Below are 26,791 nucleotides of genomic sequence, written 5' to 3' on the forward strand. Positions count from 1 at the left end.
CGATGATGGACACTTAGGTTGTTTCCAGCTCCAGGCTATTGTGAATAGAGCTGCAATGAACATTTTGGTACATGTCTCTTTTTGAATTACAGTTTTCTCAGGGTATGTGCCTAGTAGTGGGATTGCTGGGTCATATGGTAGTTCTATTTTTAGTTTTTAAAGGAACCTCCATACTGTTCTCCATAGTGGCTGTACCAATTCACATTCCCACCAGCAGTGCAAGAGTGTTCCCTTTTCTCCACACCCTCTCCAGCATTTATTGTTTCTAGATTTCTTGATCATGGCCATTCTGACTGGTGTGAGATGATATCTCATTGTACTTTTGATTTGCATTTCTCTAATGATTAATGATGTTGAGCATTCTTGCATGTGTTTGTTGGCAGTCTGTATATCTTCTTTGGAGAAATGTCTATTTAGGTCTTCTGCCCATTTTTGGATTGGGTTGTTTGTTTTTTTGCTATTGAGCTGCATGAGCTGCTTATAAATTTTGGAGATTAATCCTTTGTCAGTTGCTTCATTTGCAAATATTTTCTCCCATTCTGTGGGTTGTCTTTTGGTCTTGTTTATGGTTTCCTTTGCTGTGCAAAAGCTTTGAAGTTTCATTAGGTCCCATTTGTTTATCTTTCTTTTTATTTCCATTTCTCTAGGAGGTGGGTCCAAAAGGATCTTGCTGTGATTTATGTCATGGAGTGTTGTACCTATGTTTTCCTCTAAGAGTTTGATAGTTTCTGGCCTTACATTTAGGTCTTTAATCCATTTTGAGCTTATTTTTGTGTATGGTGTCAGGGAATGATCTAATCTCATACTTTTACATGTCCCTGTCCAGTTTTCCCAGCACCACTTATTGAAGAGGCTGTCCTTTCTCCACTGTACATGCCTGCCTCCTTTATCAAAGATAAGTTGACCATATGTGCGTGGGTTTATCTCTGGGCTTTCTATCCTGTTCCATTGATCTATCTTTCTGTTTTTGTGCCAGTACCATACTGACTTGATTACTGTAGCTTTGTAGTATAGTCTGAAGTCAGGGAGCCTGATTCCTCCAGCTCCGTGTTTCGTTCTCAAGATTGCTTTGGCTATTCGGGGTCTTTTGTTTTTCCATACAAATTGTGAAATTTTTTGTTCTAGTTCTGTGAAAAATGCCAGTGGTAGTTTGATAGGGATTGCATTGAATCTGTAGATTGCTTTGGGTAGTAGAGCCATTTTCACAATATTGATTCTTCCAATCCAGGAACATGGTATATCTCTCCATCTATTTGTATCATCTTTAATTTCTTTCATCAGTGTCTTATAATTTTCTGCATACAGGTCTTTTGTCTCCTTAGGTAGGTTTATCCTAGATATTTTTTTCTTTTTGTTGCAATGGTAAATGGGAGTGTTTTCTTGATTTCACTTTCAGATTTTTCATCATTAGTGTACAGGAATGCCAGAGATTTCTGTGCATTAATTTTGTATTCTGTAAAACTCATAAAACTTATTTTTATTACATTAAATAGGCTGATACAAATAAACGCTTTTACAGGTATGGCTCATTCTGCATTGATTTTTTTTAGTTTTAGGTTTTTTTCCTTTAGGTAATTTTCTTTGAGGTAGTTTCAATTTACAGAAAACATCTCTTGGCACATCAACTTCTGAAAGGAAAGCTTTAGCATGGAAATTTTGACACAAATTTTAAAAACACGGTGGTGGAGTCAGAATCTGCTCTTCCTTTAGATAGTTTGTGGTTGATAGGAAAGATACTGAACCAGAGAGATCAAGCAGACTAACTTTTGTTCTAAGAGTCCAGATGTACATTAAAAGTATTTAGAGCATTGATACATATTTGAGTACTGAGTTGCCTTTACCCAAGGTTAAATTGTTAGTGTTGAAGGCCTTATTTCACACCCTGCTTGTCTTTCAGCCTTCAGCCCCCTGACACCCAAACAACTGTCTTCCATCAGTGCCACATGATAGTGTAATTATTTAACACTGAGGCAATCCTCACAGATTATTTTAAGTGAGTTAAATTTGTTTCACACTCTTCAAAAGATCTCAGCACCTGAGTTAGTTAGAACAATTAAATCCTCGAATGCCTTTGGATAAAGGCTGACAAGCTTATTGAGATTTAGCATACCATTATTATAGAATATTCATACAAGCACGTGCTGAAACAGAATTCTGAATTTTAAGAGCATATTACCAATGAACGCTCTATGTGCAATATTTAGATGATGTGAGAACTCATTGGCAGAGTGTGTGTGATTTTTAATTTGCCAGTATATTTCAAAATACTGCAGATGTCTGACTCATATATGCAAATTTTTCTTTGAAATAGACTGTGAAATTTTCCACCGATGCCTTACCCAAATATTGTCACACTGGAGATAAGATTTTTATTTATTTATTTATTTTTATTTTTATTATTATTTTTTTTTTTGCGGTATGTTGGTCTCTCACTGTTGTGGCCTCTCCCGTTGCGTAGCACAGGCTCCAGACGCGCAGGCTCAGCAGCCATGGATCACGGGCCTAGCCGCTCTGCGGCATGTGGGATCTTCCCGGATCGGGGCACGAACCCGTGTCCCCTGCATCGTCAGGTGGACTCTCAACCACTGCACCACCAGGGAAACCCCTGGAGATAAGATTTTACTTGAAGGTCCCGGAAGCTGGAGAGTGGTTAAAAAATGAAAATAAGGGTTCAATTCTTTTGGTTTTGGTCAAAAGGTTGATTTACATTCCAAAAAAAAAAAAGAGACTCCCTAATTCTCCTTCATGTTGATAAATTTAGGATAGTCATTGTTTTAAGAAACCTACTCAGTTCTATTCTATATATCAAGCTAACTTTACATATTTTTCATTCCACTTAAATAGCAAGTTTCTTTGAAAATGGAAAACAGGATCAAAACTTTGTAATGGAATGGCATAGTGGAGTGTACAGCAGGGTGGAGAGTTGAAAAAAAAAGAGGGGGGACTTTTTTTTGCAAGTTTTGGTTCCTACAACAGTTTCCTCATTGAGAAGGACTATATGATTTCCAAGAACCCTGCTAGCTTTATATAATGAATAGACATTCTGTAATAACTAGAATTATACAAAACTAGAGAAGAAACGTGACAAATAAAAAAGAATCCTTTCTTAAGTTTTCTGCATTGCATAGGGACACACACACACAAATGAGTTCAAACAACCCAAATGACACTTATTCAGCCCTATTTTTGTGGAAGCCAAGTAGACTATGTGGAAGAGGGTAACTGTACCACATAATCAGATAGTCTTCAAAAGGTAGTCCAGTAAAATACATTTATATCAGAAAGTTAGTTGTACTAAAATAAATTTAGAAAGCAAAACTTTATTTTCTCCTTAAATCCGTCCATACCTCTAAACAACCATGACCTAAGTAATGTTAATGATATCTTTAAAAATTAGTTCCTTAGAAAGTTGTGCAACCATTTACTCTTTTTCTTTTTTTTTAAGACTATTTTTTAAGAGCAGCTTCAGGATCACAGCAAGATTGAGGAAGGTAGTTTTCCCATGATTCCCCCTGCCCTCCACTTTATTAACTCTTTGTAAATTATTTTTTAGGTTTTATATAGGTACATTTGGTTCTTTTTTTAACCCAACATTTTATTATGGAAAATTTCAAGCATATGTCAACCCAGAGTATAGTACAATCTACCCCATATATCCATCACCCAGTTAATCATTAAATAACCTCCATTCTCTTCTTTATGCCCACATACTTCCTGCACTCACTAGATTATTTTGAATTACAAATGAAAAATAACAATACTTCCTCAATATCATCATTTAGCTACTTATTTAAAAATTTCCTCAGTTGTCTCCTGGATGTGTTTTGCTACAGTGGTTTATTTGATCTATATCTAAATAAGATCTATGGATTTTACAGTATTTATTTAGTTGATACAACTCTTAAAGATTCTGAATTTATACTTTCCCTCTCTTATTTTTTTTCCTTCTGTTGATTAGTTGAAGAAACCAGGTTATTTGTCCTGTAAATTTTCTCATTGTCTAAAATTTTCTGGTTGACTTCATCTTTTTGATGTCATTTAACATGCTCCTCTGTCTCTGTATTTTTTGTAATCTGGTAGTTAGATACAGAAGCTGGGTGTGAATGCATTTCTTTTGTAAAGAATATTTCATTGGTGATATTAGGTGTTTCCGTTATGAAGCCCATATTCTGGTTCATTCTTTTTTGTGATTTGAGTAGTCATTGATGATTGTTGCCTAGATCCATTATTGCATTAGAGACTTACAAAATGGTACTTTTGTAATTTCATCACTTAATTGATTAGCTAGAATATATACACACATATACATGGAAAGAAAAATTTTCCTTCATTAAATATTTAGTTATTCTAAAATATGTGTTATACAAGAAGGACAGATTAAATGTTTGTTTCTCCCTTTATTTGCCAGTTTTTATAATATGGCTGTAACATTTCCAAAGGTAACAACTGATATTTTTCTTCTTAGTATCATTATGAACTCATGAATTTTCATATGTTAGATGTATTTCAATGTAGCTCAGTTATTATTCTTCCTTTTACTAAAATTGTCCCATATTTGGATACAATTTACCCTACTGACAATCTTTTAATATGGCCCTTGTGTTGTTTTGGCATGGCCCTAGTAGTCTTTGAAAGTTTACCTACTTTATGGTATGACAAAATGAAAAATTTGAGAATATAGACTGAGAATTTTGACTTCAAATGTCATTAACATCATTACTTATTTTCATTGTCTCTCAACATTCGCATTTATATATATCAATATCATTAACAATGGTGTGAATACTGAAAACAGGTTAAAAGTTAAATTTTTTCCTTCCAGTTTTATTGATATATAATTGGCATACAGTACTATATAAGTTTAACATGCACTGCATAATGATCTAACTTACATCCATCATGAAATTATTATCACACTAAGTTTAGTGAACATTCATCATCTCATATAGATACAAGATAAAATAAAGATTAAAAAAATCTTTTCCTTGTGATGGGAACTCTTAGGATTTACTCTTTTAACAATCATATATAACATACAGCAGTATAAATTATATTTATCATGCTGTACATTACATCCCTAAGTAAGTACTTACTTATCTTACAACTGGAAGTTTGTACCTTTTGACTATCTTCATCCAATCCCCCTCTCTCTACACCCTGAATCTAGTAACCACTACCTGATCTCTTTTTCTGAGTTTGTTTTTGAAGTATAATTGACCTACAACACTATGTTAATTCCTGGGGCACAACATAATGATTTGATCTTTCTATATATTTCAAAATGACCAACATGCTGTCTAGTTACCATTTGTCACTATACAATGATATTACATTATTATTCCTATATTCCCCAATTTCATAACTGTGACTCATTTATTTTTCAGTTGGAAGTCTGTATCTCTTAATCTTCCTCACTTATTTCTCTCATCCCCCCACCCCTCCCCTCTGGCAATCACCTGTTTGTTCTCTGTATGTATGACTGTTTCTGTTTTATTACGTTTGTTCATTTGTTTGCCTTTTTCAGATTCCACGTACAAGTGAAATCATACAGTATTTGTCTTTCTCTGTCTGACTTATTTCAGTTAACAAAATACCCTCTAGGTCCATTCACGTTGTTGTAAATGGCAAGATTTTGTTCCTTTTTGTTCCATTGTGTGTGGGGTGTGTGTGTGTATTTGTATATCACATCTTCTTTATCCATTCATTTATTGATGTGCACTTAGGTTGCTTCCATATCTTGGTTATTGTAAATAAAGTTGCAATGAACAAAGTCATGCATGTATCTTTTTGAATTAGTGTGCTTTTTTTTTTCTTTGCATTAATACCCAAGAGTGAAATTGCTGGATTGTATGGTAGTTTTATTTTTTTAATTTTTTGAGGAACCTCCATACTGTTCTCCATTAGGCTATACCAGTTTACATTCCTACCAAGAGTGTACAGAGGTTCCCTTTTCTCCCCATCCTTGCCAACACTTGTTATTTGCTGTCTTTTGATAATAGTCATTTGACAGGTGTGAGGTGATATTGTGGTTTAGATTTGCATTTCCCTGATGATTAGTTATGCTGAGCATCTTTTCATGTGTCTGTTGGCCATCTGTATGTTTTCTTTGGAAAAATGTCTACTCAGGGCCTCTGCCCATTTTTTGATTGGGTTGTTGGGTTTTTTTTTTTTTTCTTTTTTTGTTGCTGAGTTGTATGAGTTCTTTGTATATTTCTGATATTAATCCCTATTTGGATCCATCATTTGCAAATACCTCCTCCTATTCAGTAGGCAGCCTTTTTGTTTTGTTGATAATTCCCTTTGTTGTGCAAAAGCTTTTTAGTTTGATGTAGTCCCATTTATTTATTTTTGCTTTTGTTTCCCTTGCAGGAGGAGACATATCCAAAAAATATATTGCTAAGATCAGTGTCAAAGAACCTACTGCCTATGATTTTGTCTAGGACTTTTATGGTTTCAGGACTTACATTTAAGTCTTTAATCCATTTTGAGTTTATTTTCTTATGTGGTGTGAGAAAGTAATCCAGTTTGATTCTTTTGCATGTAGCTTTCCAGTTTTCCAACACCATTTGTTGACGAAGCTGTCTTTTCTCTATTGTGTATTCTTGTCTCCTTTGCTGTAGATTGACTATATAAGTGTGGTATATTTCTGGGCTCTCTATTCTGTTTCATTAAACTGTGTGTCTGTTTTTGTGTCAGTACCATGCTGTTTTGATTACTGTAGCTGTGTAGTATAGTTTCAAATCAGGGAATATGGTAACTACAGCTTTGTTCTTCTTTCTCAAGATTGCTTTGGCTATTCAAGGTCTTTTGTGTTTCTATACAAATTTTAGAATTATTTGTGAATTCATACAATTCTGTGAAAAATGCCTTTGGTATTTTGATAAGGATTGCACTGAATCCATAGATTGCTTTGTGTAATGTGGTCATTTTTACAATATTTACTCTTCCAATTCATGAGCATGGTATATGTTTCTATTTGTTAGTGTCATTTTCAATTTCTTTCATGAGTGACATAGTTTTCTGAGTTCATGTCTTTTACCTCCTTAGTTAGATTTATTCTTAGGTAATTTTTTTGGATGCAGTTGTAATTGGGATTGGAAAACAGGTTAAAATTTGTCTATTTTTTTTTTTTTTGGTCCTTTAAACCATCAAATTACTGTCTTTTTAAAAGAATTGTTTAAAATAATTCCTCTCTCTAAACCACCAATTCAATATGAAATTAGATTCATTATTTTTATTTGGAATTGTTAAGGATTGCTTTTATTTTTATTTAATTTTGTTTATAAATATTTTTTAAAGTTACATGGTTTTAAAGTCAAATTTATAAAACAAGGCATATTCAGAGAAGTCTGTTTTCTGTCCCTTTTACTTTGCTTCTTTTACCCCATTTCTCTAAGAAGAAAAATATATTTTTGCCTGTATTGAGACACATACATGTATTTCCACCCTTAGATAAAAGGCGATCTATTATGTACACTTTTCTCCACTTGTCTTTTTTCATGTACGCTATATCCTGGAGATAATTCCATAGCAGATAGTTATATTTCAGTGTTTTTGCAGATGCACACATTTCTATTGTTTGAATTTACCATAAATTATTCAATCAGTCTTCTCTTGATGAACATTGGGGTTTATAGCTTTTCAATATTATAAAAGATTTACATTGAATGTGGATGAGTAAATCAATTTATATTCAAGTGTCTCTCTGACATAGATGTCTAGAAATGAAATTTCTGGGTCAAAGGGCAAATACATGTAATTTTGCTAGCTTTTCCAAATTACCTTCCATAGGTGTGCCATTTTACAAACACATATCTAATTGCATAAGGAAAGACTGTATAGATTTATAAAGAGTAAATATAATCTAATGTCAACAAAAACAAAGAATTATCTAAAATATAAATTGCATTTTTATTTAAGTTACTCTTTTGTCAATAGCTATTTGTTTATATAATAGCTCTGTCTTGATGGGAGCTCTGTCACCAAATGGTATTTGCTAAACCTAATCCGTTACAATTATACAGTGCAAAATTATCAATATTGAAATACATTCTTATTTATAAAGGACTATCATCTATGAAACCAGCTTACCTCCATGATTCACCTTCTCACTAGAAACTTAACAGCAGTAGAAATTTCACATTTGTTCACTGTCCATATCTCATAGTCTACTATGAGTAGACTATTAGCCCTTTTTCATTAAGCCATAACCTATACATTATGAAACCATCTCAGAAAGTCACTAACTTTTTGACTAGAGAATACTGAAATTTTAAAAATGTTATTTTAGATACTTAGATTTGCTTCTAAAGGGTGTCTTAGGACAGATTGGTATTTTACTCCTCTGGCTTAAAGCTGTTGAGTGATTCATAATGAGATGACTGACAAAACCCAAAGTAATAGTCCTGAAAACCACTACTCCATTATCTGCTTCTCTTTATTGACATAGTGAGGGGAGAATTAATTTTAAAAGGTGGTGACTATTGATTAGTTAATGGCAGAAGATACTGTAGAGAAATGCTGAAGTGAGCTTATTCTGTGTCCTCATGGGCAACACAACCGATTATCCAGTGGTGGATATCATTCTGTAACCCTCATTAATACTTAGTAGGCAGGACATAGGCTGGTTGTAGACTACAAAATTGCCCTAAGCACAGGCTCCAATAGTCCATAAGAATGTTTCAAGTATATAAAAGAGTAACAGATTTCCCTGTGTTCAGACTGTTTATAAGCAACACAAGAATACACTCAATTCCCTTTTGTGATTTTTGGGCAATGATGGCCTGGCAGAAATGCCTACTAGGCAAGTAGAAATGATTAATGCTCTGGGAAATCACTCTAAGTTAGTAAGCCCTGCGTGAGAACCAGAGTGGTTCTCAGTTTCAGCCCTTCTTTTTCTCTCCTCTCGCCACAAGCTGAAGGGCTTCTTCATCAGGGGTAGCAAGTCAGCAAAAGGCAATATTTATGTCTAACACAGCCATCATCCTTGGGGCGACGTTCTGTATCACACTGTCTATCAAGCTAACCCCTTGTCACGTGTCAGGATCTTTTTATTTCAACTAACTTAAAAGGGAAACAAGGAGTTTTAAAGATCACTAGCAGGGAGACATGAGAATAAAAATGCCTGTAAAGACTAAGAGCCTTTGAAGCTGACTTGAACTAAAATGGTCTGTGACTTTTAAAGGACAATACAAAGTTTTATAGATTACTGACTCCCATTTTTAACTTTTCAAATTACCAGGTTATTTTTCAGTACCACCAGCTTATTTGGAAAATATAAGCTTGAAATGAGATAAAGTTCTTAAGATAGAACATATTCTTGGGATTTGTGAGTATATAAAGTCTGTAACATCTGATATCCACCACCCAAACAATGTATAAAATTAAATAGTGAGAAAATATCAATTTTGTGACTCAAAGACTCTAAACATTTTTGAAAATGTGTTTAGGAGAATCATTTACTTTGCAGTATATCAGGAATTGCTTATAATTACCTGCCTAGAATGAGTTACATAGGAATAAAAATTTAGCCTTGTAGGCAAGAAATATCCAAGAGAATAAGTCTTCTATTAACATACTGAGCTTTTTCTCAAAACCAGTGAATGAAATTGACCCAGGGGTCTCACTGTGATTCCATGTTAAATGTGGAAAAATTCATTTTCCTCCCAACCTGTGTACACCTAAATGCTCTTTTCAATGTATTAATAGATCTGTGTATGTACCTTCTCATTCTGACATCTAGTAGAGAGTTTCAAATTATCAGGAGTTAGCAACATGAAATACATTTGTGTTAATTTTTATTTTTTGATAAATGTGATCTTTATGAGACACAATTGTGGATCTACTCAAATGCTTGTTTTTGTCTGTTTGTTTTCTTGTTTTTTTATTGGTTGGTTGTTTAGTAATACATGCCATTCTCAGGATCAAAAGTAACACTATAAATTAAAAATAATTTAATAGATTTTTCTCCAAGGTGCTTAACACTGTAACAAAAACATATGAAGACATTTTATGAACTGTAAATATTACAATGTTAATAATAGTTACACCTTCAGCGCCTTTAGATATTCTAGAGAGGAAAGTTTTTAGTCCTGTATTTGCAAGAGACTGATGCTTACTGAACCATAATCTAATATATTTAGCAGTTTTATCAGTGAAAGTCACAAATCCTAAATTTCCTTTCCTTTTTCTTTCCTATTTTATAGCGCAGCAGCAGTTTTGGGAATTTTGACCGTTTTCGGAATAATTCCGTATCAAGAACAGATGATTCAACTGGGGTTAGTATTCTATTCCATTATAATGAGTGTTATACAAACACGTTATGAAAAATTGTGAAGCCAATATAATTTTTGCAATTTACAGTAAGAAAAAGAAAGATATTTAAAAATCATAACCTTGTATACATTTTTGTGATAAATGAACAATTATTTAGTAGCTAGTACCATGGTGGACATTAAGAGTGAAAAGCTATCTAAGAAACCTAACAGATGTTTGGGAAGGCAGAACAACTTAAGAAGAGATTTACAGTTTAAAGTAACACAGACGATCCCAAATTTTCTGAGCATTTCCACTATAAAACAACATATATGTTAAATTTTATGTAAGTTGTAATTGCTTTAATTTAGGAAATGATTAAATGGTTTAATTGGAAATTAGTTAAGGAGAGCATAGGCTGCTCATTTGCACTCTCATACTTCTGTACACATTGAAATGTCTCAGTGGTGACCATTCCATACACATTTGAAAACCATGAACACTTTGAATGTAGCTTAAGAAAAGCTTCCCATAAAATTATTTACATCATCATCATCATCATCACCACTACATTTAGTTGAGCACTTACCAGGAAGTAAGCACAGCACTAAACACTTTACCTACCTGTAAGTAGGAACTATTATTATTTTTATTTTATCACTGAAGAAATATGTTTGAATAAAATTACTCCTAAATTATACAGGTCATAAATGAAAAAGGCAGGGTGCAACATCGTGTCCAAAGTTTGCTATTTGTTATACTATCTAATAAACCATGGACCAACTGTGATAAGTGATTAATGAAATGTAAAACAACTAATAAAATAGTAGAGAGGAGGGATATACATTGAGAAAAGTAAAAATATATACTTATCATTGAACCTGATTTATCTATTCATGTGATAGATTTGTTTTAGGTCAATAGGTTTTAGTTCTTATTCACTTCTTAATTATTCATTCTATATATTGCATCTTCATTTTTTACTTTTTTTATAAAGAATTTTTTTATCATATCTGATTCTCAGAATACCTTTCAGAGTCCTATATCCATCTACCTATAATACCTTTAAATAAGTTTATTTCAGCAATGGATATTCTAGACAAAAAATAATAGAAAGAAAATGACATTTATTATTACTTTATAAATAACTCCATTAGTGCATACATATGCATGTGTATATATAATATATCCCCTTTTATACATATATTACATATATCCCTTTTTATTCACCTATATATTTATGTATATATAAACTTATGGATAAACTTGTATACATACATGAATATACATTGATAAACTTGTATACAGCTATATGGTCTATCAACATTTACACAGTTGTAAATAATACAATGCAGTATGTGTATACAAATAGTGAGAAGCCCTATATAATTTTTTTACCATGAGGGATTTCTTGTTGATCTTTTTTTTTTTTTTTTTTTTTTTTTTTTTTGCGGTATGTGGGCCTTTCACTGTGTGGCCTCTCCCGCTGCGGAGCACAGGCTCCGGACGCACAGGCTCAGCGGCCATGGCACACGGGCCCAGTCGCTCTGCGGCATGTGGGATCTTCCCAGACTGGGGCACGAACCCGTGTCCCCTGCATCGGCAGGCAGACTCTCAACCACTGCATCACCAGGGAAGCCCTCTTGTTGATCTTTTTAAATTTTTTTATTTTATATTGGAGTATAGTTGATTAAGAATATTGTGTTAGTTTCATGTGTTCAGCAAAGTGATTCAGTTATACATATACAAGTATCTATTCTTTTTCAAATTATTTTCCCATTTAGGTTATTAGAGAGTATTGAGTAGAGTTCCCTGTGCTATACAGTATATCCTTGTTGGTTATCTATTTTAAATATAGCCGTGTGTATATGTCAGTCTCAAACTCCCATATTGTATAAACCTTCAACTTTCCATAATCATACATAGATATATTTACTGTTATTAAGTTTATAATTCTAGAGTTAACCTATAAAAGTTACTCAGGCTCATTCAAATTCATTGATTAGTAATGATGGCCTAGCAATTTGTGAAGGAATTTAGTGAACCTGATAAAGTAGTTTACACATTTTTTAGCAAACCATCATTCATTTATTCAGTAAATGTGTATTGAGCATCTATTCTATGACAGTATCTCCCTTAGGCACTCAGAAAGTACTGTTACAATACAGGTGAAAATCCTTACTTCATGAAGCCTAGAGTCTAGGAGGAGACAGACTTTAAAACAACAACAAAACCTATAAATAAATATCTAAATAAAATTGTGATTCAGGCTATGAAAGAGAACATCACAGAAAAATGTTGAAGTTAAAAATACGTTTAGATAGTTTCTTCAAAGCTTTTGTAAAGGAAGATAGAAAAACCTGAAATTAAAAATATTTATAGTACTCTTTTTTGAAACTTAGGTAATGGTAAGTTAACACAGATAGTAATAAACTAATATACTTTCTTATTTATTTTAGTTTGTAATTTTACAGTGAAGATAAAGAACATTGAAGTAGAGAAAGAGAAGAAGAGGGAGTGTGGACAAATGACAATGTTTTTCATTGCTTTATTATTTTGTTTTTTGTAAATAATTATAACTAGGTACATGAAGGGGAATGCATAAATGAAAGTGGAGAACAAAACAAAACTTCAAATAATGAAGGAAGTTTAGGTAAAAGAATGAGAGCTATTTCCTGGACAATGAAGAAAAAAGTGGGTAAAAAGTATATCAAAGCCCTTTCTGAAGAAAAGGTAAGTGTCCTCCGTTAATCACTTGTGTTTTTCTGTTAATGTTTTTCTAGATAGTTTAGAAATATTTGGCAGTTTATGAAGACCTTCAATGTATTTTCTCCCTCAATAATTGTGCCCAGAAGTTGGGTGGAAGAAAGCATTATCACATTCTAATAGAGGAAATTGAGTCTTGGAAAGATCACACATGTAGTATGTGAAGAACATATGTCATTTATGTTTTAACAAACAGTAGTACATCACTTCTTTTCATTACCAAATGATATTCCATTTTATAGATAAGCCTCATTTTATTCATCCTTTCATCAATTGATGAACATTTGGCTGTTTCCACTTCGGGATTATTTTAAATCATGCTGAATGAATGATTCAGCATGATTTAAAATATGAATATGAATATCTGTGTTCAAGTTTTTATGCGGAAGTATTCTTTCATTTCTCTTGATTATATGGTAACTCTGTCTGATACTTTGAGAAACTGGCAAACTATTTCCCAAAGAAGTTGCATCATTTTACATTCCCACTAGCAATGTGTGAGAGTTCCAATTTCTCCACATGCTTGCTAACACATTTTATTGTCTGTTTCTTTGATGCTAGCCATCAAAATGGGTGTGAAATGGATTCTCATTATAGTTTTGATTTGCACTTCCCTGTTGACTAATGATGTTGAGAATCTTTTCATGTGGCCATTTGCATATCTTCTTTTAAAAAGTGTTTATACAAATCTTTTACCTGCTTTTTAATTAGGTTGTATTTTTATTGTGGCTTTTAAGCTTTTTTTAAAAATATCTTATGAATACAGATCTTTTATGAGATATACGATTTGCGATATGATATATTTTCTCCCATTCATGGATAGTATTTTCATTTTCTTGATGTTGTCATTTACAGAACAAATGGTTATAATTTTGATGTAGTCCAATTTATTTTTTCTTTCATCAGTTGTGCTTTTAGTATTGTATTTAAGAAACCATTGCTTAATCTAGGGTTACAAAGATTTACTCCAATGTTTTCTTCTAAGAGTTTTATAGTTGTAGCTCTTAAATTTTGGTGTATGATCCATTAATTTTTCTACATGGTGTGTGGTAGGGGTCCAACTTCATTCATTTGAATGTGGATATTCAATTGTCCCAGCACTACTTGTTGAAAAGACAATTATTTCTCCATTGTATTGTCTTGGCATCCTTGCTGAAAAATCAATGATCATAAATATATGGTCAGAAATATATGGATCATAAATATATGGATTTATTTGTTGACTCTCAATTCTATTCCATTGACCTATATGTCTTACACCTATTTTCTTTTTAACGCACTTCAATAGGATCTGTCCCCAGTACTCCATTAAAACAGTTGTCACAATCAGTATTAACCTCTACATTGCCAAATCGAATGGTCACTTTTCTTTCTTCTTACATGACTTTTCAGCTGTACTTGATGCAAATGATGATTTCATTACATATGAAACATTCTTTTTTCTTGGCTTCTTAGGGCATTCTTCTGGCTTTCCTTCTTTCTCAAAGTTTCCTTTCTTAGCTCTGCTTTCTTTCCTGTCCTTTTAAATATTGAGTCTTCCTGAGGCTTGTTCCTAGATGTTTTACTCAGTTTAGTCTCTCTTCTTAAGTGATCTCATCTTGTCTCATGACTTTTTCACAATTACATCTCTAGCTATGATCTCTCTCTTTTTTTTAAATTTATTTATTTTATTTATTTATCTTTGGCTGTGTTGGGTCTTCGTTGCTGTGCGTGGGCTTTCTCTAGTTACATTGAGCAGGGGCTACTCTTCGTTGTGGTGTGCAGGCTTCTCACTGTGGTGGTTTCTCTTGTTGTGGAGCATAGGCTCTAGGCCTGCGGGCTTCAGTAGTTGTGGAGCATAGGCTTAGTTGCTCCACAGCATGTGGGATCTTCCTGGACCAGGGCTCGAACCCATGTCCCCTGCACTGCCAGGCAGATTCCTAACCAGTGCACCACCAGGGAAGTCCCATATGATCTCTTTACTTATCTGTTATACTTATACAGCCAATTGTTTATTTGATATTATCACTTAGATGCGTAATAAATAACTGGAACCTAATATATCTAAAACTGAATTATTGATTCTCTAAGCTCTACAGAAAGTTTGTTTCTTGTCCAGTCTTCCAAGTAGAAATAGACAACACTGTCATAACTGTAGATGCTGGAAAGAAAGGAGAAGGGGGAGAGAGAGACAGAGACAGAGAGAGAAGAAAGCCTACAAATCACTCAAAATTCCTTCTTTTTCTCACTTTTCACACCAATTCATCAGCATATCCTCTTGATACTAACTCCAAAGTATATCTAAAACCCTTAACTTCTCCATGTAAATTATTCCTGCTTTAGACTAAATAAACAAACTCTCTTGCCTAGATTACTTAATTGATTTCCTTTCTTCCACTCTTTCCTCCATAAAAGTGATTCTCCACATGAAAACCAGAAAGATCTTTAAAAAGTCAGATTCAGAACACATCACTCCCTTGGTTAAAATTTTACAGTACTAAAATGCATTCCCTTACTATGATGTGTTCATTCCAGTCCTCTGAGAAGTAGACCCCCAAGAAGGGAATAGACACACCAAAGACTTACTGGAGAAAATGCCTGTGAAGGATAAAGAGAAAGAAAAGATGAGCAAGGAAATCCTTCAGACTACAGTGCAAGTCTGACACCTGTAAAAGGACAGGAAGAAAGGAGGAGGATCATTCAAGTCTCAGGCTTCAACACTGTTCTAAGAAAGCTTTGGCCAGATTGATGGGAAGTCCTTGAACCAAAAGTTTCCATTAGAGAAGCCCCACATCCCACCAGAATGGACTCAAATGGTAGACCCGCTGCTTAAGTCATTGGAACATGGCTTCCTTGCAAACACAGCGATCAATACAGAAGGCTAGTAGTTGGGGCTGTCAGTAAAGAAGGGTCCTGCAGCAAGAGATCTGAGTGCACATTTCCATGGTTACTGCAAGTGGTCTATAAAGCCCTTCCTGAGCTGGCTCCAGTCTACTTCTCTGAGCTCACATCCTAATACTCTCCTTGCTCTCACTCAGCTCCAGCTACCCTGGCCTTGTTGTTTTCCTCTGCATAACCCAAGCTAGTTCTGAGTTTAGTTATTTTGTTCTTGCTATTTCTTTTGCTTGGAAAACTGTCTCCAAATCTTCATATAAGTCACATCTTCTTATCATTCAGGTCAATAATTCAGAGACTCTATTACCTTATGGGGGAGGTCTTTGGAGGCTATTCCCTCTAAATCAGTCAACCCTCTTTCAACCCTAATCCAAGTAGCTAATCCTCTCACATCACCCAGTTTTATTTCCTTCATAGCACTTATTTTTCTCTGAAATTGTCTTGCTCACTCTGTTTACACAAACCTCCCCAAACACTACAAACACGCACGCGTACACACACACACACACACACACACACACACACACACACAGCCTGACAAACTAAAATGTACCTCATTAAAGATAGGACCCTGTATATTGTTTCCCATGATAGCTGCAGTTCCCAAAACAATGCCAGGTACTTAGAAGGTGTTCTACAAACTTGTGTCAAATGACTGAACAAATGAATAAAAGAATGGATAAAAGCAGAGAATCAAACTGAGCATATATTGTATGTATAGTCTGAAGTATTACCAATGTTTAGAAATGCTCAAAAATGAGGAATATTGAATTATATTTTGATGAATATTAAGAAATTCATAGGCTTTGTTGAAACTATCTAAACATGGAAAACATTTGAGATGTTTTCAAGCAGATGTAATTTCTTTTGAAATTGTCTTTCCTAATTTTATGCAAGATGTGCTTTTCACTTGACTAGGTGGCAAGCACCATATGAGATTTGTAAAGCTTCTTAAATAAGCTTTGCTTTAGAATTGCAAAGTGTGTATGTTTTATTCATATCTAGTGGTCTGGTAGGGTGCAAATAACTGACACAAAGCAACTATGCAGAGTTTAAACTTGTAATATCAGATCTCAAAGGATTAGTAATGGTGGTAAATAGATGATAAGGAGAACATGAAGAAATAAAAGTGCTTTAACAGATAAAGCACAGATGTTAATAAATCTAGCATTTCTGATTAAATAGTCTTGATACGATATTCATCCTAACTACAAAAATAAACTTTATAATTTCAGTTAAATTCCGAATGTGGGCTGTTTCATCTAAAGAATTTTTCCCACTATACCATAAAATGTTATGCTTGAAATTGAGCTAAAGATTCATGACACTCATATTTTATGCTGATGTATTTCTAAGTATTTTATTGCTAAAATATGTCTTGTTTGTTAAATCAATGCACACAGTGAAAGTTTCCAAGGAAATCAGTTCTTTGCATTTAACCTCTGATATGATTTTCTGAAGGATGGGGAAGATGGAGAGGATGCCTTACCTTATCGGAACAGTGATCCCATGATTGGAACCCATACAGAGAAGAGCTCCCTCAAAGCCAGTGACTCCATGGACAGTCTCTACAGTGGGCGGAGCTCATCAAGTAAGGCTATAAAATAAGTGACAAGAGTCTAGATGGGAGATCTGGGTTAAGTTAATTAAAAACAACAGATTTATTTCTCTTGGGCTTGTTTGTCAAAATTTCACCAAGGTTCCAACTACTTGATAAGAGAAATAGTGAAAATGTAGGATGTGTTGAATCTATAGCAATGCTATTGTTTAAAGTAATACATAATATATTAGAATTATGGATTATTTTAAAACTTTTTAACACTGTGGTCAGCAAGACTCTTGGGGATATGCCTCAAAAAGATTATATTGCATGATTAAATCAGAATCCCTATAATAAAGTGTGCTGGGGAGAACCAGCATTATTTTGAGTCCCTATTTTTTAAATGACTTGAAGTATTCAGGAAACTAAAATCCTGTTTTATCTTTTTCCTTCCCTTTCTCCCCCCTCCACATACTCCTTCCTTTCCTTTTCTCTTCCTTCCTTTCTTCCTTCCCTCTCTCCCTACCTCCTCCCTCCTTCCCTTCCTTCCTTTCTTTCTTCCTTCCTTTTTTCTTTCTTTCTTTCTTTCTTTCTTTTGTTTTCTTTCATTTTTTCATTTTTTCTTTATTCCTTCCCTGTCCTGCCCTCTGTCATGTTTTCCTTCCTTTCCTTTCTTTTTTTTCCTGAAGTATTCTGAAAAGAGCTGGACATCTACATCATTTCTAATGTTTACTTTTTAGGTTTCCATTCAGCATTAGCCGGTAAAGAGTGAAGTAGTATATAAATACTAAATAGTAGGAATATCACCAATTAGTGACAAAAAGGAATCAGCATGTGTTCAATAAGAATTTTCTAAAAACATCGTTTCTACCAAAGAAGTCACTCAGGCTTCAGTCACATGTCCTGCTACAGTATTTGAATGGAACTACTGATACTACAGGGTGCCTTATAATTTTTTTATATGCACACTGTTACTTATCCCTCTAATCTTTTCAGGGCTTTTAAATGGTTTTTTTGCAAAGTTTATTTTCCATTTCATTTAAAATCAACTGTTTCTGTTATTTGAAGATGGATCACAAAGACCAGATGCTGCAAATATCCTGAATTATATTCCTACTTTCCTACTGGCTGTAGAACACTTATTTTGTGAAGAAAAAGCTAATACAGAAGCATTTGAGGGATATATTTTTGCATGTGTGAAATTCAGATTTTATTAGTATTCATTTCTGCTGGAAGTTTTTTTTTGTTTTTTTTTTTTGGTAGGCGGGCCTCTCACTGTTGTGGTCTCTCCTGTTGCAGAGCACAGGCTCCAGACGTGCAGGCTCAGTGGCCATGGCTCACAGGCCCAGCCGCTCCACGGCATGTGGGATCTTCCCAGACCAGGGCACAAACCTGTGTCCCTTGCATTGGCAGGCGGACTCTCAACCACTGTGCCACCAGGGAAGCCCTCTGCTGGAAGTTTTAAAATTCAAAATTGTAATGTCAAATATGGGTAGAATTTTATAACTTGAATATACCATGAAAAGCCAGGGACTGGAGTGGTCATGGAAGGGAGGGTGTGAGGAGATGGGGGGGTCTACTTAGCTGTTATCATAAACAACTTAATTTCTGTGACTAGACGCAACTCACCTTTCTTTTACACCAGTCCATATTTTTTTTAAAAAAATGGAGAATCGCTAAGGATCTTTCTCTTATTTCTATACTTATTTGAAAGAATGGCAGAGATACTGGGGCTGTTCCCTCATGAAACAGAGCAATGAAAAGCCACACTGAAGGAAAAAGTGAGGTGACAAGTGAGAGCAGTAGGGAGACTCAGAGTTACTTCCACTGGGAGCCATTCTTGCCCCCAGGCAGGCAGGAAAAATGGAATCTTTTTTTTTTCCCCTTGAGGTTCAAAATCAGAAAGGAAGAGGACCAGAGAGCAAGGATTTGGAGCAGTTTAAAAAGCCCAGTTTAGAACAATTTTGAACAGCTTAGGAGTACAGACATTGGAACACACTTCCTCTTTCCCTGACGCTCACACAACAAGCAAAAATGCTACCTTTTATACACAGAGATGTTGCCTCAAAATGGCTTTTGGTACACAATAGGAAGTCTGAGACACTATTTTTGCTACATTGTGATAAGGTGTAGGGAAGCTTGTGGTCTTATGCTTTGACCATTCCTGATCAATAGCACACAAAGATCAAACTGTCGCTATAGGTTTCTGCCTTTGTTTACACGTACAAAATTAACTTTCTGGTTTGTACAGGGAATTAAGTCTGTACTGTCTGCCTCTTTAGCAAGTATCCAATGCTCAAAGCACTGTGTTACTGGATCAGATGATAGAGACTGAAGTAAGAGTGTTTGGGTTAGTGGTAGAGGAAAGAATGATCAGGTTGACTGGAGAAAGATCAGAAATGGCTCAGAGGACAGAAGTCACTGGTGCAAAATGACTGGGAGGCAGAAACGGGGATGGGTCACTTAGGACCACCTCAGGAGGCTGGCATCCAATGCTTCAGCATTATTCCTGCTTAGTTATGTCCAGGTGATGGTTCAGAATGTTATGAACCTTCAGTGAGAACTGTTAACCTCTGCTTTGCCTTTATCAGGTGGAATAACAAGCTGTTCAGACGGTACAAGTAACCGGGACAGCTTTCGACTCGATGATGATGGCCCCTACTCCGGACCATTCTGTGGCCGTGCCCGTGTACATACCAGTTTCACACCAAGCCCTTATGACACTGACTCCCTCAAAATCAAGGTGTGTGCACATCATATCCCCATTCTGTATGGTTTGTCTAGGGCTGGGTGTATGATCTTTTTCAGGAAGTGCAAGGATGGGGAACTAGGGGGTGAGCGCATTCTTCCCAATAGGAGACCTAGGGACTGGTGTACTATGGCAGGAGTTCAAACAAAACATGAGAGGTAGGGTCAGGGGATCAGTGTTTTGAGGCTATTTGTAAAAGTTGCATTATGTAGATAATGTAGAATCAGAGCTTATTCGGGAAGAAGGAATTGTCTACATTTTTCTGAAAACCAAAATCCTCAAAAGTTGCTGGAGGTGCCCAGTTCTACCTGAAGCCAAGGAGAGGGAGAGAAAATGGAAATATCAGGCAAGAGCCCAGCAGAGCAAACGCTTTGGGAACCTGACTTGGCCAGGCAACTTCAATACTTAAGTCAATACCTGCAAATGCCATGAGTAACCTGACAACTTTCTCTCGGTGATATTCTCTCCTGAATTTCCTTTTTTTTTTTTTTTTTTTTTTTTGCGGTATGTGGGCCTCTCACTGTTGTGGCCTCCCCCGTTGCGGAGCACAGGCTCCGGACGCGCAGGCTCAGCGGCCATGGCTCACGGGCCCAGCCGCTCCGCGGCATATGGGATCCTCCCAGACCGGGGCACGAACCCGTATCCCCTGCATCGGCAGGCGGACTCTCAACCACTTGCGCCACCAGGGAGGCCCTGAATTCCCTTTTTTTATTCTTATCCTCTTTGTTCATTTTCTTTTGCTGTGAGGGCTTCACAACACAAAGGTTGGTTGCACCATCGTTTGTGCTGCCTAAGAGGACATTTGTGGAGCTCGAGTAGGACACAATAAGGAATCCCACAGACACACTGGGTGTTGAATACTGCTGTTCACCATCCAGGGTCTTATCCGAAATGAAATTGGATTTCGGCTTGTGATCTGTGGTCTTACGTGTAATGTGTGTGTGTGTGTGTGTGTGTGTGTGTGTGTGTGTGTATTTATTTATTTATTTTATTTTTTGTGTGTGTGTGTGGTACGCGGGCCTCTCACTGTTGTGGCCTTTCCCCTTGCGGAGCACAGGCTCCAGACGCGCAGGCTCAGCGGCCATGGCTCACGGGCCCAGCCGCGGCTGGGATCTTCCCGGACCGGGGCCGAACCCGTGTACCCTGCATCGGCAGGCAGACTCTCAACCACTGCGTCACCAGGGAAGCCCCTGTAATGCATATTTTTTACAAGTTTAAAGGATAATAAGAAGGATGTAGCATAGGACTGCCATACTTTGAAACTTCCCCTAGAGCTTCTGGGTATTTTCTAGGTCTGCTTAGCTGATCCCATCTAGCCTAGGATTTGATTCCCTATAGTTAAAGACAGGAAAAACAAGGTGAACAGCTCATAGGGTCTGAAGGGCAGACTATCATAAATCGGAAAGACCAGATCTTTTAATCATATTGAATTCTACTATTACAAACAAAATCCATGTTTTAGATTGAAGAATACACCTTTACAGAGCAGCAGAAAAAAATATTTTTAGTAGCAGACTTACTGCTTTGTTTGAGGGTAGACCCTTAAAATGGCAAAAATATCAGAATCTATAATGTAATCTCTGAGGTAGAAAGCTGTAAGTCTCAATGGAGTAACTATGACACAAATGTAGACACTATATTTGCATAGAAATCAACTTTCTTTACAAAAGAATACCCTGTGGAGTTTTCTACTCTTGCCAATAACTCCTGCAGTCTTAGTCTTAGATGTGAATAAAGAGAAAGACCAACTGGTTTGTCTATCCCAATGCATTTCATTCATACTTCAATCCAAACTTTGCTGTGGAGCTCAATCTAAGTGTTAAATAAGTAATTAGTAATTAATTATTAATTAATCTAGGATAATTAGCTTAATTTATCCTTAGTGCATATATACTTTTGTTACATATTTGCTATGTACAAAGTCCTGAACATTTTCATTATTTTAGATGGATACAATACTTGAGGTGGATTTATTTCACACTGTAGATGAATTTTTCAGATGAACTAGAAGCACAGACAGAGTCATAGACTTGTCTTTCTTCCCCTTCCTTTCTTGGGACCCCCTCCAGGAATGATAGCTTGAGCTTTGCTACATATATATTGTTTTGACAGGGTAAATAAAAAGAGCATTATTTTTGAGTTCAAACGACTTAGGCTTGAGTTCTGGTTCTGCCACTAACTTCCTGTAAGCTCTTTAGAAATTATTTAATGCTTGAATTTCTTTGTTTATAATATTTAGAGTAATAATGACACCTCGCATATATATCTAAGAGGTGTGTTGTGGACATAAAATGACTTAATGAATGAAAAAGTGTTTTGTAAACTATAGGATGCTCTACAAATATAAGTTGATAAGTTGATATGATTCCAAAAACATAAACACATCATCAATACATTTAGGAGCCTTTCTTCAAGTATGTTGGGTTTTTTTTCAATATTACTAGTAAATAGTTTCCTTAAACTTTTAAAAGAAATTTCCTCTTAGATTTATTTTTAACTCTAAACCCCCTTAGTGTAATGCCCTCATTATTCTAATTTTCAATGATTCCATTCTTTCTACCAATTGTCATGAACACCAGAGTTCTCTGAAATCTAATTTGTATATTTCTTTGTCTTTAGAAAGGAGATATCATAGACATTATCTGCAAAACGCCAATGGGGATGTGGACAGGAATGTTGAACAATAAGGTGGGAAACTTCAAATTTATTTATGTGGATGTCATCTCAGAAGAAGAAGCAGCCCCCAAGAAAATAAAGGCACACAGAAAGAGCGGAAAGGAAAAACCTAAGACTCTGCAGGAGTTCTTAGAGAGGATTCACCTTCAGGTTAGCAAACCTATGGTCTGTTTGATTTTGGTGGCATACGGATGGAGCAATTGAGAATGGGTCAGTGTTTCTTTAGTTAAAAAATACATGAAAATCTGTTTCCCAAAAATAGTTTATATATACGCTTTATTACTTTTATTATGCGAGGACAGGTCTTGATATAACACCCTTTGGACTAAACTCTAATGGTACTTAGCAGTCGCAGTAGAGATTAGGTTGAGAAAGTGCAGTGAAAAATGAAATATACTTGGGAGAATAAAAGTCCCAGAGAAAACATGTAATGAGAATGATAAAGAGAATATAAAGAGTGAAGGTAAAGATTCAGAGAATTGAAAGGAGAAATGAAAAGACAATTGTATTTTCTATAGAGCAGAGATCAAAAGCAAGTCAAGAGAAGATAACTAAATTAATTGTTTTTGAAGTAATTTGTTAGGAAACAGTGATCATTAAGCCCTTATAATGCTTGTGTTAATAAAACTGTGTTGTCCATATTTAAAATCCAATTATTTTCTTGTTACATTAGAAAAATTTTTATGAAATATCTATGTTGTTAAATGGCATGTAATACAATATGCCTAGCCTTACTCAATTTACTGTTTTGCAATCCATTTCTAAAATTAACACAGCAGTACTTTGATAGTTTTCAAAATTCATCAAGACAATAGCCAATTAATCTTTCCTTAACTGTTTTTCCTGAATTATCTAATTAGCCAAGTTGCATTCTTGGCTGTAGATACATTACATAGGCCTTCCAATATTACTATTGGTGTCCCCCAAATGGGGTACTCCTTGGAGGAAGCATAAGTTTGAATCCTGCTTCAGCTACTTGTTTGTTCTGTGACCTATGAATAAACCAAGGTCTAAGGAAGTGAAATACCTTACTCAAGAATCTACTGTTAGTTACATCAGGATGGGAATTTTTTTTTTCAGTGTTCCTTCTAGGATACATCACTTTTTTTTTTTTTTTTTTTTTGCATTACGTGGGCCTCTCACTGTTGTGGCCTCTCCCGTTGCAGAGCACAGGCTCCAGACGCGCAGGCTCAGTGGCCATGGCTCACAGGCCCAGCCACTCCACGGCATGTGGGATCTTCCCAGACCAGGGAACGAACCCGTGTCTCCTGCATTGGAAGGTGGACTCTCAACCACTACACCACCAGGGAAGCCCAGGATACATCACTTTTAAAAGAGTTGAATTGCTACTCCTTCTTTCCCTTTGTTAAAAATAAATAAAGGGCTAGTAATAAGTTCTTTCTGATTACTTAAAACTTTTATACCTCCTCTTACTCAATTTTAGTAACTAAAATAAGGATATTGAAATTATGATCAAGTAAAATGGGAGGAATATCTGAGAAAGTTGAAAAGCATTCAAATTCACTTTGCATTTCTATTGTTAGAGAGAACAGAAGTTACATAAATAACATAACAGACTTTGAAATCAGAAGCCTATGAATTTTAAACTAATTTATATTGATGCAAATGATGGACAAAATATACATGATAAGAAAAGGAAACAATACTTTTCCCAACCACAGTGCTTTTATGCTTAATAAAAGCTTTTAAATAAATAGAAAGTCTGAGATTCCTTAGCTTTCTATAATGCCTTTCAACCAAAATGCTAAGTACACTTTTTTATATAAATTGGGTCTGTTTCAAATTCATTTTTTAATCTACTCCAGGAGGTTGATGAGGGTAGATGATTTTGCAACCACGCAAACAAGAAAAGATATAGATCCAGAAATATTATTATAATATACTGTATTAGAGACATTTTATTGATAGACTTAATAACATACTAGCATTGTCAATTTCACTATTTGAGAAGTGAAAAACTGCCAAATGGGATGAATGATCCAGCTATTTAATTGATCCCTGATTTAGCATTTTATAGCTTAAGGTAGTCATTTCTTCTTTACATTTGCCCTTCCAAAAGGTGAGAACTGTACAATGTACTGTTTAAATGCCCCCATGTGGAAAACTAGTACAAATAAAGTTAAGCAAAAGTTCTGTTGGCACCTTTGGTCTCCATGCATTCCTACACTTTTTTTTTTAAATCTAAAGAGAACTAAAAATAAAATATTTGAATCTGACTAGCTTATGTTATACATATTTTTTCTTCCCCACAGGAATACACCTCAACACTTTTGCTCAACGGTTACGAGACCCTAGAAGATTTAAAGGATATAAAAGAGAGTCATCTCATTGAATTAAACATTAAAAATCCAGAAGATAGGATGAGGTTACTATCAGCTGCTGAAAATCTTCTTGATGAAGAAAGTAAGTATGCACACCTACTCTTCTCCCTAGCTGAGAATCACAGTTTAATGTAAACAGTAAGATCATTAAAAACAAAGCCCCAGTTTTATTTACTGAGAATCATGTAAAGCAGTCTTTCCAATAAAATAAGTATTTTCTTATACATTTGGAAACAACAACTCTGGTCAAATATATCATTAGAAAGAGGGCCTTTTTTTTCCTTACTGGATTCAGAAAACAAAAGGGCTTTTCTGGGTACCTCATTTAAATTCTGCAGAGCTATTAATTCACACACAAGTGGATGTCCACATTCCCAAAAACTGAGGAAGTTAGAAACAAATATTTAGTGACAGCATGAGCCATTAGTGAGAAATGTCATATGCAACTTCTGTAGAACAGCACAGAGCATGGCTCTGAGCTAATGAGCCTTCGCTCCACACAAGAAAATTCGTTTCATTACCATAGAGTCACATCTTGTAAGTGTTTACAGTATTCTTTCAAAATGCTATAATAGCTTGCAAAAATATTCAGCACTTACTTTTATTATCTGAGATGGTTCTCTGTATTTGTAAGTATAAACTAAAGATGGAGTAACACATGTAGATTCCCTTGAATATTGGCTACGCTAACTGGATTTGTAAAGATGGGATAGCTTTTGTTTTTACAACTGCCCAATCTGAGCATTCTTCTTATTAAATCTGGCCAGGCTCCCAAAACTCTGAGCTCAGGGAGTGCTAAACTCTGCAAGGAGTATTTTATTAGAAAAAAGGGGGGAAGGTGTCTAATTTTAAAGGAGAAAAAGAACTTAGATCATCTAATCCAACCTTCTCTTTCACAAGTAATACTAATAATAATCATTAATTATTCTTTGAACATGTTCTCTGACTAAAACTTTGAGCCAAGATCTTTACATTTATTTTCTTCCTTAATGCTCTCCACAACTCTGTGAGCTAGTATCATCCCTATTTTTATAATGAGAAGTTGAGAAGATAAGCAACTTGTCCAAGCTCACGCACTTAGTGAATTAGAAAGCTAGGACCAGTGTTTGTGATGCTATATTATACTTTCTTACACAGCCCAGATTGAGAGTAAAGAGGAGAGTTCTATTTAGGACCCAGGTCCTGACTGACCCTTCATGAGCTTTCCTATATCCTCCCTCATATGTCTCACAAAATGGCATAGTTGAACCGCACGTGTGTATTATACACTGGTCTTTTATCTAGTGAGAATTAATTTACTCTTTTAGAAACTGTACCTTACTTAATCCTTACTTACTGTCTTGAGTTTGCATAGATCCTCATCCTTTTCAAAGAGTTTTCACAGGCATCACTAATTTGACACCTGCAGAATTGATTTCATCCTTTGGCCTAGGAATTTGTATGCATTCTTTGAAGTTGTGGAGGCTAGGAGTTGCAGAAGAGAGAGGAATCGGGTCACAGAGGCAGACACAGGTCAAACTCAAGAAAGTAGCCTATTTACTCAAAAGTACAAGCCAAAACAAAACTGATCAGTGTAAACTGGTGTAACAA

General features: G+C 35.3%; 1 protein-coding gene across 2 annotated transcripts in view; it reads left to right on the forward strand.

Annotated features, from left to right (window-relative positions):
* SAMSN1 (SAM domain, SH3 domain and nuclear localization signals 1) overlaps nt 1-26,791 on the forward strand; it is a 144,609-nt gene that overhangs the window by 107,719 nt on the left and 10,099 nt on the right. For both annotated transcript variants that reach the window (XM_060099793.1, XM_060099794.1), the window contains 6 exons: nt 10,206-10,277; nt 12,838-12,987; nt 17,356-17,485; nt 20,026-20,177; nt 22,803-23,009; nt 25,133-25,283. In XM_060099793.1, the coding sequence (XP_059955776.1) occupies nt 10,206-10,277; nt 12,838-12,987; nt 17,356-17,485; nt 20,026-20,177; nt 22,803-23,009; nt 25,133-25,283 (862 nt within the window). The remainder of the gene's footprint in view (nt 1-10,205; nt 10,278-12,837; nt 12,988-17,355; nt 17,486-20,025; nt 20,178-22,802; nt 23,010-25,132; nt 25,284-26,791) is intronic.

Source organism: Mesoplodon densirostris, chromosome 5, assembly GCF_025265405.1.
Source record: "Mesoplodon densirostris isolate mMesDen1 chromosome 5, mMesDen1 primary haplotype, whole genome shotgun sequence".
Classification (NCBI taxonomy): domain Eukaryota; kingdom Metazoa; phylum Chordata; class Mammalia; order Artiodactyla; family Ziphiidae; genus Mesoplodon; species Mesoplodon densirostris.